Source organism: Triturus cristatus, chromosome 9 (genome assembly GCF_964204655.1).
Source record: "Triturus cristatus chromosome 9, aTriCri1.1, whole genome shotgun sequence".
NCBI classification, from domain to species: Eukaryota; Metazoa; Chordata; class Amphibia; order Caudata; family Salamandridae; genus Triturus; species Triturus cristatus.
Window position 1 is genome coordinate 931,620,707 of NC_140592.1, and position 14,704 is coordinate 931,635,410.

At 44.8% G+C, this 14,704-nt stretch overlaps 1 protein-coding gene across 3 annotated transcripts in view; it reads right to left on the reverse strand.

Moving 5' to 3' along the window:
- Nucleotides 1–200: 200 nt before the first annotated feature.
- The window catches only part of CHGA (chromogranin A), a 91,015-nt gene continuing 76,511 nt past the window's right edge, over nucleotides 201–14,704 (reverse strand). The window contains exons 6-8 of one of the 3 annotated variants that reach the window (XM_085626493.1): nucleotides 10,085–10,579; nucleotides 6,403–6,725; nucleotides 201–732 (exon numbers count right to left, since the gene is read on the reverse strand). In XM_085626493.1, coding sequence (XP_085482619.1) covers nucleotides 649–732; nucleotides 6,403–6,725; nucleotides 10,085–10,579 — 902 coding nt within the window. In that variant the 3' untranslated portion in view covers nucleotides 201–648. Of the gene's footprint in view, nucleotides 733–6,233; nucleotides 6,726–10,084; nucleotides 10,580–14,704 lie in introns of all 3 variants that reach the window. The other 2 variants (XM_085626492.1, XM_085626491.1) reach the window with 2 other exon arrangements.

The window sequence follows — 14,704 nt, forward strand, 5'->3', positions numbered from 1 at the left end:
TCCTATTCCTGCAGCGTGGACTTAGAGGACGGAGGAGAGCCTGCTGCTGGGAAGGTAAGTTTTTCTTTATCGCCCCCCCCTTTTGTTTTTTAACACCCCCCTCCCCACCCCACCGCTCCTCCCCGGTAGCAGCTGCTACTATATTTACCACTTTGAGAGCAACTCACAACACACAACAAAAAACAGGAACCTCTTCTGTATTTCATTTTCTGTAGATAAATTTAATTTCGAATATATTACAGTCTCCAGCTTTAATGAAAGTTAACAATTTATTGCAGTGTTGTTTTTCATTCATTGAGTGACTTTAATGGGGAAGATTTTCATTCTAGAAAGCAGTCATTAAAAAATAAGTAGATATGTAATGCCACGCAGCTCAGGGTACAGAGGCCAGGGAGGACAACATAGAATCATCACCTGCAAAATTTACGACAGCACAATATGACGTACGAAGCCGGTTATATGCACAGTGTTAATATTTGAAAGATGTGACTCTACCTATGACATTGGCATTTCTATATGAAATGTTGCAGTTTTACTCTTTCTTTTAGAATTATAATGCAGTGTAAAAAAGGTGCAATAGTAAATTTTTGATTTTTTTCTTCATATTTTTGTAACTTTTATTTTCCACCACAGAAAGCGATTCAAGCTTCAGACCCTTCTTAGTTCATGTAGTTTGTGCGCTACTTGCTCCAACTCCTTTTCTATTGCTGACAAGCTTGTGAGTTCTTGGTCCTAAAATACAATTAGTAGAGATTACTGTTAGCCAGTGGCGATTACCTGCATATTTCTTTATATGCTAAGTTTTTTCACCTCATTGAAACAACACAACTCGGAAATTTGCCCTTGAGCCCATAAGATGGTATATTGAACCATCATTTTAAAAGAAACATTTTATTAGCAAATTTTGTATCGAGAATTACGCGTGCTTAGAAGAAATGAATCAGCTCGGTCACCTGCATTGATAAAATTCCCACCAATCCAAACGTTATTCTTGAATGACTTCCTTTACTGGCTGCGCTTTTTTAACATTAAACAGAAACAATGCCCTTCACAGGGTCTTCTTGGTCTTTAGTGCAACACTGTAGCTAACACTTGGCTACTTCCGGTGGCGGCTGGTGAAAGTAGTTGGACGTAATATTTGCAACAGGTTCAACTTATTATTTTCACAATTCACCTTGTGTGCAGTGGCGTAACATTAACCCCTGCAGCCTCCGCAGTGCGGGGGCCCCCGAGTTCCAGGGGACCCCTCCGGCACAGTGCACGGGCAGCAGGAACCTTTCCTGGGAGCTCCTGACGGGGTCCGGAGCATGGGGAGCCCACTCCATGTACTTTGCAGGGTGTCCCCCTCAAGTTCCGTTATGTAACTGCTTGGTTGCCCTCATATACAAATTTACCCATACATTCACACTCGCGGTTTCTCGCCCACAAACACACTTGCACACACTCCCACTTTCATAATCATTGACCCTCACTCACAACTACTGGTGTACAGGGACTCTGGTTTGAACTCCTGGGATACAGGCGTTCTGCTATAACAGTGCAGCAGCTACACCAGGGCCTATGTGCATTGGTGCAACTGCACCTATCGCACGATTGATAGACACCCCTGACTAACTCGCACTCCCTCTCACAATCTCCACTTCACTCAGTGATTCTAACCCACTCACACTGCTTTACTCACTCCCTCACATTCCCTAATTCAAACTCACTCTCAGTCACTCAATGATTCTCACTCTTGGAGCAACTCTGATTTTTCTTTTATTTACCTTCCTTCCTTTCATAGCAAACCAGAGGCTCAGTGGCAGCAGCACAGAAGACATCAGGTCTTGGACATAGAAACCATCAAGCCATGATTCCTAGCGAGGAGCCAGACAGCAGCATGGACAGGTTTCAGAGGGAGATCTTCTTCAGGTCCGCTCCCAGCCGCTTGATAGGACTGGAGCCACAGTCCTATCACCACAGTCTTATCAGGAGCTGGAAGAATGCTGGGGGTGCTACGCCTACTGCTCTGGGGGGCTCCTCGTTGGCCTCGGGGACGAACTGCGTGCGCCTTGAGAGCCACATTTTGCAGATATACTGTGCTGCTTGAGGCATGTGCAGTATGACTGTTAAATAAAATGGATTGTGCTTGTGGGAGGGAATGACGCCCCGCAGACATGCGCAAACCAGACATTCACCTGCAGTGTTGTGTTTCTAAACATCACTGTAGCTGGATCAAAGCTCAGTGCCTCAGCCCTCTTCCTCCTCCTGCAATCAGGAACCTGGTGAAGAGGCCGAGAGGGCAGACCTGGGCACTGCAGACTTCATGTAAACACAAAAGCTGTGTTTGCATGAACGCTGCTAAACGAAACTAGTGCAAGTGTAATAATTTAATTTAGCAGTGACTCCTTGGGCTCACAGGTGGCATGGTTACACACTACAGCCCCTGATGAGAAACAGCCCCATGTCACTTCCCACCTCAAATCTGATGACACAGATGTTTGATAGAAATCTCTTATCATGCCCCTGTCCGGTGAGACTCTGCCTGCATAAAGCGTTGCATGTCCTACTTTATCAATACACACTGTTTTTGCAACTTTACTCAATGCTGCGCCTCCCTTGAGTGCACAATTCCCTTCAGCATGCATGCTTTCCATCCCATGTCAAGATCTGGTAACAGAGGAGCATGGGGGAGGCGCCTCCCCCAGAGAACTACCACCATCAGCAAGCCTTGCTGCGTCCCTTTGGGGTTTAATCGGCCCAGGGGACGAACAGTCGTGCAAACTCTTGCAGATCGGAGGTTTACCACTACGTAGGGTTACGAACACCATCTTTGTTTTCAGTAACAGGCTTTTAAGTTACACGTTGTGTTATCATATGAGTTAGGGGTATTTTTTTAATGGCAGAAAACCAAGGCTGCAACCCCCACAATGTGTTAGGTTGACCATGAACTTAAATGTGCTGTACTGGTGCATGGGGCGAGGTGGTAAGCCGACAAATGAACATCTCCCACCCAGGCAAGGACACCATCTTTCGCCACTCCTAAAAGGTCCTCTTACAAGATGCCAGTACACTTTGACCAATGCTGCCAGGTCAAAAGTGGACCATTACAGTAGCGACAATATGTATACTCTATCAGCCTTGCTGAAGATGCGGCTAAGCATGGCTTCCGCTTGTGTCTGGATTCTGGGATGAAAACTGCGATGAAGTGCAGCTTTGCGTTGGTAGCCTGAGTACATAATATTCCTGCAAATTATCCTTTCTCCTGCACATTACCTTGCATATTTGCACCCATCGTTTTTCATTCTCAGGTCATTGTGATTGTTCAATATTAGTCTCAAAGCATGTTAACTATAACATGTCTGATTTTTGATATGTTTTAGACATTCTTGTCTTTGGATGGCAAAGTCATGTTTAAAGTGACACTGTCAATATATTAATCATAGTATTTGCTGGAAATTCTTGACACTAAAAAGGCGGGGCCTCATTTACAAAGAATTAAGGCAGCACGGTGCCACAAGCCATTCCAAAGCACAAGGTTGCGTCATATCAAAACCAATATGACGGATCCTTATGCTCTCCCCTGTGCTGGTGAACAATTTGCTGCCATGCGCCGACGCAGGCACCCTTGCACCATGGTGCAAGGATGCCTGTATCACGGAGATGATTGTTTATGGGCAGGAAGGTGTCCCTTCCTTCACATAAACAATCTGAATTTGTGTTTTTAAACTTCAATGTGTGCTGCTTAATGCAGCACACAGAAGTTGAAAAACTGCATTTTTTTCAATGATTGTTTATGTCCAGGAAGGGACACCTTCCTGCACAAAAACAATCACAAGGGGTGATTTCCTCTTCCTATGTGTGCTGCAGAATGCAGCACGCATAGAAAGAGGAAAAAAACGAGCATTGCGCCTCCCTATGCCTCCCCTGGAGAGGCGTAGCATTCAGATGCATTCCCATGTTTACGATTTCTCGTAAATCTGGGAATGTGTCAGTTTCCATGGGTGTTGCACCCATGGACCGCCCCTTTCACACAAGTGCTGCGTGTAAAGGGGCTGTATTTACAAGGACAGGAAAAGCCACGCATGGTGGGCTTTAGTGTCCTTGTAAATATGGGGCAGCAGGTTGTGCCGCCGGTGTGTCACAAAGTGACACACCGGCGGTGCAAGGGGCTTGTAAATAAGCCCCCACGGTGTTTAACTATGAAACTACAAACCTCACAAATTTTGGAAGATGCAAACACAGCTTCTTAGAAACAAATCTATCTGGTAGATAGTAAAGAGTGAAGCGATACCCTCTGCCCAGCGTAGAGTGCATACGAAGATGACGCCTTCTGTCAGGGGGGGACAGTTAACACAATATATGTGCACATACATGTTTGTATGTATAGGTATTGGTAGAACGTGCCTAACTAGAATGCAACTGAGTGCTGAACAAGGGAAGTAGTAGCCCTGAGATATGACTCAGGATTGTTAATAGTAAGATGTAGTGTCTTAAATGAATTGGCAGGCATCTGCAACGTTCTGGTTTGTAGTGGAATGTTGAGCTGGGTGGTTACCATGGTGAGCTTGGGAACTTCAGAGGGAGTTGTCTTTTCTCAGGCTTGGATGGGGTCTCTGATATCCTGTACTCACTAAAGAAGCTGTTTCTTCATCATTTGCTCTGCAACTTATTGAGTATAATCTTACATAAGACAGACGGGAACTTGTGAATGGGGCAGCCCAGCGTGCAATGATGTGGTGTTCTCTAAAGAGATGGGCTTCCAAATCTTTTCTGACTTGGAGGAGAGTTGGGACAGTTCCGATGTTAACAGGTCATTGGAGAAACTCGTTCATTATGGAGGCAACTGGGGCTGATCTACAAAGATTCGCAATTCCCTGTAGGCATAGGTTTAAATCCATGATTTGTAGAGCTTTCCAACTTCAGAAACTATTCAGAGACCAGAAGCCGCAGACATGTGCCATGGCCATGGAGATCCGCTGCCCTGGTGCATGCCTGTATTTCCTATCCCCACACATGGGGGAAAATTCACAGGCGTCGGCTTAGGGTAAACGTGAAATTTCTTTTTTATTTTTGCTTTCAGTCACATAGAAAAATTTCTTCCATATAATGGTTGTTCTCCACCCGCCACACCTTGTTAGAAAGCGAGTGATCCGAGTCCTTCCCCACACTTAAGCATGATTTCTCCAGGAGTAAGTCTACAACTGCTTGGAAGTTTGGGGAGAAAGGCCCTTAAGATGTATGTGAAAGTTACAATTCTGTAGGGTTTATACTTTCTTGCTAAAGGGCAGGCAGCTGATACAACCAGGACTATTACTTTAGTACAGCTTTCAAACTGAATCAATGAATAGCAACATCTGTTTAATACTGTCTGTGACTCATGTGAAGCTCCTCAACGTTAGGAAATTACATATTCCAGAAATTTCAGGGAATTATGGTAAATTGTCTGCTATTATGAACTATTTAGTAATTTAATGCCACGGGCACAGGCTATTGCTTCATTCAAGGTTTGTCTCTGAGTTACAGGTAAATCAAGACCGCACTATAATATTTTTTTTCGCAAGATGGTGTGCATTTATATTACATACACATTTCCAAATTCTTCATGTAGGAAACATTTTAATCTATGTCTTGTATCAGAATGAAAGTATCAGGGTGGCACCACTCGACTTAATTTCCCGCAGTGCCCATGCGCCAGCCTGGGGTGCGACCAAAACAATTTCTCAGGGGCAATTGTGTATACTGTGGGTGCCCAGGGTGCTTCTGGTGTAAGAAGAGACACAGCTAGCCTCTGAAAGTTGGTAACTGATATAACTTTTATAAGCATGTAGACTGATGGTGCAGGCGAGTTGCTTCCGTTTTGATTCAGAAAGACATCTTTTGCAAAGTCTCAAGTGTGATGGGTATGCACAGACGTGGGTCCTGTCCTCGCTGGGCCATAGGTTGCAAGTATCAGCACCTCACTTATGTGAGCCCCTTAAACATCATTGTTTTCATCCCTTGTTACTCCATCGCCTCTATGAATGTGGTAAATTCACTACGCTAAGTGTCACAGCTGCATAATGACGCTTCACACAAACCTCTCACATTGGACCTGTGCTGCGAATCCTGCATCTTTAAAGTCCTGGTCTTTGAAGCAAGTGAAACATTAGACAAAACAAATGTAACACAGGCATTCTTCTGAACTGAGTCACTCCCACTGCATGTTTGCGTTTACACAATAAGGATATAGTAAAAAAAGATGCAAGTGGTACCTCAACTAACCTCTGCTCGTCTGTTTGCACTTCCTTCCTCGTCCTTTTTCTCCTCTGGGGTGGGTCTGAATGCAGTTTCAAGGATTTTTTCTGCACTGTCCTCATTTGAATGACGCGGCCAAGGCCTTCTGGCATCGCGTTCACGACTGTTAAAGTCAAATTTACGTACCCTGAAGGGAGCTTTCATGGACCGATCTGGATCATCCTCTTCCTCCTCCTCTTCGTTTTCATTTTCAATGTTTCGTTTCTTTGACGTCAGCTCCTTGGCCAACTCATCCATCTTGTTCCATCTCTTGGAGTTCTCCAGTTCTTTTGAAGAGGACACTTCAGTCTCCTCACTTCTTGACTCCTTCACTTGGGAAGAGTCTTCCTTGTGCTTCATATCATTCTGCAAGTGATGGATTCCGCCTTCATCTTCCTGGGATTTTTCATCACTTTCAGAGATCTTCTCTTTCTCAATGTCCAGTGCATCTTCTGATTTCTCTAAATCTTCTATAAAAAAAATAAAACAATACATGTTGATAAATTACTGTGGTGGGATGTTTAATGAGTCTTCCAGGTGCAAATTAATATATTCAGTATATATGGTCTAAAATTTACCAGTCACTGACTAGCAACTAACTCAAGCATAGAGTGCACCATGGAGAGTAGGGAAAGTGTAAACAAATGGTGTGGGAAAGTCTCATCTTGTGAACTCCATTTGCGAGACACTGGTGACACAGACCTTAGTATGTGAACGCAGGTATAGTTACAACACACATCACATTGCAATAACCACCATCCTCGAGATGCCGGTGACTATGCCAATCGAATGCACCCACCAGATGGAGTCGACATGGCTTACCAAGGGATCAGAAATAACTTCTATTGTAAACTTGTTGCTCAGGAAAACTAAATGAGTGTTAATATATGCCAGGAAAGTTAATGCACATCTACTGTTTCCACGCCAGTTAATAGCTGGTTAGAGCTCCTGTGCCAGCAAATAAAATATCATCAACATTGTAGGGTTCTACCACAATATGGCAGATTGCTGCCATTATTTTCCAGGGTGCTTCCAATTTTTTATATGCATGTCAAGCAAATATTCCAGATTGCTGTAAGTAATATCAGCATGCTGATCAAATATGTAATGATGTTGCCAACAGTATAATGTTCATAATGAAAGCCTGGCAGCAATGTTGATCAAATAGGCTCATGCTGCTCAATGTACTATTGCCATTGGATGTGGTCTAATGGTCTAAGAAAGCTGATTGTATCATTGGGTTGATGTAGGTAACAGATCATCCTCAGGCTACATATCTTACATTTTTACACCTCAGACAGCAGAACTAATCCTCAAGTGAGATATTGCCATGAATCACATTTCTTAATTGCCCAAGATAAGATAAGACTCGTATTTCTATGCCAGTCCCTACATTATCAACAGCGAAGTATATGTTGCCATGCTAGTTTCAACCATGCTTCAGTAAATCACATAGTACCACATGAGTTTCCACACTGCCTCAATAAATCACAAAATATCTAGGCCTGGGTGTGAAATTCTGCTCCGCTCGCAGAGTTTGTGGAGTTTTTCCCACTCCGCACTCCACGTAGCACGTAGAGTTCCAAAAAACTCCACTCTGTGTAACGGAGCAGAGTTTTTTCCTTGCTCACCAACATTAAGTTGGCGAGTGGAAGTGGGGAAAATCTTACTCAAGACTTACTTCGGGCGAGATTTCTCAACGCAGGCGGTCGAGGATGGCCCGCTAGTGCTCGCATTGAGAAACGCTCCGTTCATGTTGAGGTAGCTACTGCTCGACTAGAACATCGACTGAAGCAGCAGAAAGAAGCAGCGCCATCTTGCGTTGCGGATGGTGCTGTTAGTGCTGATTTTCCAGTGCGGGACAAACACCCAGCGCTTAAAATCAGCGCGAATGGTGCTACCTGATGCACTTCACTGCTTGCGGAACTCCGCGTAGTGCAGAGGAGTTTTTAATCACTTCGGAGTTCTGCTAACTCCACCCAGGCCTAATAACCTCATTCCAGTTCCTCCATTTCCCCAATAAACCACATATTCTCCTGTTTGTATCCTCAAAGGCCCGAGTAAACCACAAAGTATGACAACGGTTTACACACACCTACCGACCCTTGTGGCAGACAGACAGAATGACAGGAATAAATGCAATCAGACACCGGAAAAGATGCTCATGCATGCCAGAGCATAGAGTTTTCATCCCTGCTTCCACCTTCACCCTCACCGCATGGCTAGTTCAGGCTCCTCTGTGAAGTACGTTCACTAGCAAGTCCAACCCATTGGCAGAAACCGCTTGCTCAAGAATTCCCTTTTTAGAGACAGGAAAGATACGATCTGCGTCTTGATAGAGGCATAGAATGAGCCCTGGTTGGTAGGGGGGGGTGTTTTGAAGATCATTGGGACTTCTGGGGCTGGGTGGCAGGCATAGGGCATGGCCTATTGCCCAATTAGGTTGGCCGCCTGCTGTGGTACTCAGCAGTCCAATGACAAAATTGATTACATTATTGATGTCTCAAATATCATCATTGATGACATCACTTATGAGATCTCAAGCAACATCAGAAATTGTGATTTCCAAAAATCGAAAAAAAAAAGTTATGAATTTTTTTTAGAACGCAAAGTTGTATGGTGTGTGGAATGATATTAATGCTGGATAAAGGGCCTGATTGAAAGATAACGCCTTCACCCAAACCCTACTGTGTAGGACCAAAGGCCAGACATGCATGTTCTAGTCACCAACCTGTGGATGTTGCATAAACTGGTTGAACCCCTCAACTACATCATTCAAAAAAGAAGTCAAAGTGCTTTTGGTAAACAAATTTCTATCCTAGAACCACCGACTCTTCTACTGATATGGCACATTGTCTACATCCATGGTTAATACTTTCCTGCCATGTCCTTTTTTTGTTAACTAATTGGCCTTTTGCTGGTTTACCTTGTGTACTGTTAGCGCGTATCTTTGTTAGTTGTTCTACTTGTTTCTTCCTGCCTAACTGTTTGTAAAGTACTCTGATACCCACTAGGGTTAAATATGCGCTTCTAAAACGTTATAAATAAATAAATAAACTGTGCACAGATTGTGTGAGTGTTAAATGTGGTGAAACGCATAACACTTCTAGACGGTAATAGAGGCTACCTGGGACATGCAGGGGTCCCTAGTAGGTGGAGGATATTATAAGATGCTTGCCATCTATAGCCTCTTGGACAGCGGCACCGAGGGGCAGGGTGCCGGTCAGGACAGTGATGTAGCCTACATAAGAAGTGCATGGCGGTTGACTGATGTGTCGGGGGCTGTCACCATGGAGGATCCTGGAGTCTACATAAGTGGTGCCTCATGGGTTGAGGCCGCTGTGGGTCTTTTCTTAACTGTGTAAGACAGAGATGGTGGAATCTAAGGCTTATGCAAGATATGGGGGCACGGTCTACGCCATCATAACATAAGCTTAACTCTGCTCCCTCTAACACGGCCCATGGGCATCCCACTGCCAGTAGTCACTGGCTCAGAGCACTTTCACTGTTGGGTACTGTTGTCGTAAACGCTCAGCATTTGCTCTGAGCTTAAATGGCACCTGAAAGAGTTCCTCTTTTACTCAGTTTTGACAATCTGCCTGCTGTGGCTCTTACGTCCTGACAGAACCACGTTACACAAAAATATTCAATTCTTGACAATGAGTTATAGATTTCGCATGAAAACTCAGGTTTGAATGGATTGTGCAGGATATGGCTGTCGTTAAGTTTATACACTGACAACTGTGGGTTTTCTATATTCCTATCACTGACTTTTTCCAGGAAAAAAACACATCTTGCACAGGGTAAGACTGTGCTCTGAGATACGCACCAGTTTTGCTCTGGGTTTCGTCTTCCAGGTCTTCCTGGCTGGCTCTGGTTTTTGATTCTGCGAGACTCTCTCCTTCCGAGGCACTTTGTTCCTCGTGGTCATCGCTGGCATATTCTTCCTGGTCTTCGTGATGCTTTTTGGTCACGTGCTCTTTCTCTTCCTCGAGCTCCTGGCTTTCATGCGTGTCCTCCTCCCGATGCTTCTCCTCGGAGACGTCATCCGCGTTGATGTCGTCAGTGATGTGGTTGTCTATGCCCTCATCTCGCGGCGCTTCCTCCTGGACACCAATCTCGTTGCTTTCCATTGGCTCGTCTGCCTCTCTGTTCTCGTCTTCTTCCTCTTCGGGGGTGACGTCATGCTCAGGGGACTCTCTCTCCTCCGCGCTGTTTTTTTCTTCCTCTGACGTATTCTTTTCTCTGTCCCGTTCGTTGTTTTCTTCTGGCACCTCAGTGGATGAAGCGGTAGAGTCCTCCGTCGTAATTTCCCTGAGTTTCTCTGAAGAATAAAAATGAAAAAATCTTAAATATTTCTGAAATGGGTTGGTTTTCTGCTTTTTGTGATGGATTTTTAGGGTGATTAATGAACATATACATGAAAGTATATAGTTAGACATATGAACTACAAAGTGTTTAAATTACGCTAGCCCGTTTGTATCTATTCACACCTATTCCCTTGTGACTCGTATGCAATGTACACATAATGTACACCTAATAACACATTCAAGCACATGCATGGTATTCACATTTGAAGGCTACTTGCACCCAATTTCCTGCCCCTTCGTGCTCACACTGTAGCCGCTGCATACACTGCAGTGCTGGAGAGTTTGTACAATTGTGGAACTATATGTTTATATATCCTTTAGTTTTATTTTCTCTAGTAAAAAAAGCTTCATGTACATGACTTCCCTCACTAAGCATCATCATGTAAAAGCTAACTGATTTATAGAGCACCTCCTTCACTACTTACACCGATCAATTTGGGTGTAACTTAATTGCTCAGACAAATATGGGAAGCCACCACTATGTTTGTGGGATAATGCACTGAAGGGCAATACTAGGTGGGTGGGAGCCAAATTTACATTACATTTCTGTGATCACTTCCTATTCCCTCCTTTGGGTAAAACCATTCTCATTTTCCCAGCCCTAGTGCTTCTATGTGCTTCATTCACTCATAGCTCATGGATAAAGTGTAGGCTTCTCAAGAAGAGCTGCGCGCTCAGGAAACAGCCAAGCACCTGTTGTTTGCGTCTGTGGTGTGGCATGTAGAGAGCGCAAGCCGGAAACAGTGAGCAGGGACTGTCTCCTACCCATGGATGTCGATTCACCAAAATGCCAAGAATAGTGAATGTGAAATCACACGCCCTTTGACCTTCACTTTCACTCACACTTACACACACACTTTTTTTTACTTAAACACACCCCCGCCTGTGAGCACACACACACAATAGACATTTAAAAGCATTTTGATTGTCAGCTCAGCTCCCAGAGAAGGTCATGTCCCACCTAATTGTGCCCCATGTTTTATTGCACTTACAGTGACTAATGTAATATTATTCAGTATTAGTGTAATAAAAAGTGACTGAAAACAAAGAGACTGGAGCCCCAATCAACACCTGGAAGGACGAGCTGCCACTGTCTTCGACAGACGACGAGGGAAAATTAATTATTTATTTAATTTTCCCCTCAAGGTCGCCTGTCGAATCCCCCCATCACCGCCCCACTGCTCTTACCTGCACGGGCCGCTCCTGAGTGCTATATATGAACCGTAGACACCTCAAACGCAAAAAGCAGGGGCCATTCCGTGATGAGCGGCTTTGGCTCAGCACGGGTCCGGGTGTGTGATTTTTGCGTCTGAGGTGTCTAATGATCATACATTCATGGAGAGTTGTGCGTGAACTTTCTACAGAACATGTTGGAAACGTGAGCAGAGATTGCCTCTCTCTGTCTCCAGTCTGGATCTTTTTCAAATGGTGAGTGGGATCTTGGTCTGCTGGGAGAAGCAACGTGCACTTTGTCAGGGATCCCTCTTCCTGACATGTCAAAAGTGGGAGGGGCTTGGAAAAAGGAAATATGCTGGCTCCTTATAGCAATCTCAAATAACAGATGGGCCATTGCCAATTAGATGGAACCCTTATTACTTTCGGAGGCGAACCTGTGCCTAAGAACACCCACAAGAAGAAGAACCACCTTCAACAACTAATGTTGCCTTACTTTTCACATTGTGTGGAAAATTGGGCTTTTTCCCAAAAATCTTTGGCTTTTTCTCCACGAAATGAATTATATTTCCTTTCCTAAGTGGACCAAAGGGATCAGGAACATACTTCTGACAGAGGTCAGAGACAAAACAGCACCGCTGCAGCAGTACCGTCTTAATGCATGGGCATGGTGGGCCGTTGCCCGGTGGCCCCATGAGCATAGGGCCACCATGCACCCCAGAATTTAACTCTAATTTTCAGTTGAACCTTTTTATTCCTGTGAGGGGCTGTGTAGGCTGGGCCCAGGGCACTGCTTTGCCCGGGGGCCTATAATGTTGTTAAGATGGCCCTGCACCGCCCTCCTCTGCACAGTGCGCTCCATTTGTGCATAATCGGCTTTTCACTGCTCAGTCCCATAGTGCCATAGTGCCAGTACTCATGAATTGGCCTCACTTGGTTGCCAGATGCTTGCACTCCTCAGAGGAGTTAATCATTTTTTCAAGAGTCCTGCTGTTTCTATGGACTTGCATCGACGCACATTATTGCATTGTTTCTGATAGAAGGGTTAGAATATAATTTTAAAACGTGTTAAATCTTTTGTTCGTTTTTTTCAATTTTTCATGTATTTCACTTCTTTTTCATTTTTTTAACTGAAGGTAGTTTGGAACTTGACGTTCTGTAGTTCCACAACTTAAATCTAGTTGTTTGGTTTATTTACTTATAATGCCTCAAACACAATCTGGGGCTTTTTCTCGATGTTGAGTCAAAGCTGGCACAGCTCACCCCAGGGTAATAAATAACTGGTTCCCCCTTGGGGGTCCTTCTTGTGGGTTCTTCAGGTTGGGCACTGGGGAAGAAGAGTCACAGTTCATTTCAAGACTGTGACCTTTATCCTGCATAGCCTGACATCCGAACTCCCTACGAAAAAGAGGGGGAGAAACATCCTCTTACAAAAAGGCAACACTACTACCACTAGAGACCAAGGCTCATGAGTTGAGACATCCGGAAGAGAATGAGAGAAAATGGAGGGAGCATGCAAGAGTGCTGCGTTCCTGGAATTGTTCCTTGCAAGCCCCGGTAGATGGACACCTGGACCAGAACCAGAAGTAATGCACCCCTCCAGAAACGTGATTGGCCTATTCTGAAAATCCAGGTAAGGTTTGTGCACTTCTAGATTATTCTCATGGAAAGACACGTATACATGGCTAAGCCCTTCCAACACAGTATCTCACCTGGCTGATGTGGATCATAGTCATGGAGACCAGGTGTTCCTATACCTAAAGTCCACCTGAAAAGCATTTTTGGTCCTGGTCTTAGCACAAGCTGCCCCACCCTCCTTTCTGATCATTCAATGCACCTGTACTGTCAATCCTCATGACCAATACCTTGAACTGAACTGACATTATTCTGGTCATGAGTGCAGCCATCCAGTAGGCAGCATAAGCGTGTCCTCTCCTAGTCATCCCAAAGGTCCTGGTTTGGCAGCCCCATCACAGGTACATTCCTCCTAGGGCCTGATGTGTTGTGAGCACAGAGTGGGTGGAAAATAAGAATTCCCCAGGAAAACCTGATAGGCATGTATAAGCCATCGCTGCTATAGATTCTTAACACTGAGATTGCTTGGCTGTAAAGTTCAGAGCAGAGCCACCATCATCAAAGAGTATCCTTTGGACCAATGCCCCAGGTGTAGAACTGCAAACCTTACTTGGCAAAAGGTGTGAAATGCACAACAGAAGGACTGACAGAAGATATCTCGGTCTACCAGAAGGACCCACGGCAAAGACACTGCCGTAGAATGGTCTTCAGGCTGTCCCTACAACACAGTGCAACTTGACAATAGGAGGGACATGACTTTGGGTGATAGGCATGCCTGAATTCACCTATTTCATGGTGAACCTGCATGAGAACACATGTTCTTGCATGCTTTTGGTATGGCAGGACCCCCCAGCTTAGCTAGAAAAGTAAATGTCAACAATAATAATAATAAATGTAACAAGCCTGAATAAACTCTGCTTTCACTAGCTTTTAATAGTTAGATGACAACAAGCACACCCACGCTGTCAACAAGCAACACCACAGGCACCCTAGTGAGACCCTTAAATGAATTTCCTGCCTACACACCCTGGTGTGAACAACCAAGTAGGCCAAAGGCAAGAATCCAGAATTACTTGGCATGTCTGGCACAGCACGGCGGCGGACCCTTCTGCTTAACGCCTGTAGCTGCAGGTGCGTGAAACCCGGGTCCCACGTCACCTCTGGTGACACACCAAGGATAACTCCAGGCCAGGCTCAGCCCTGCAGAACCCATGGAACGGTCGCCAGGTACTATATCTGGCAACCTTGAGCTGCTGACTTTGAAGCTCGGTAACCGGTCGAGTATCGTGGAGGCTCAAACATCCTGTGGTTCTGGGCACTTAAGGCCTTAT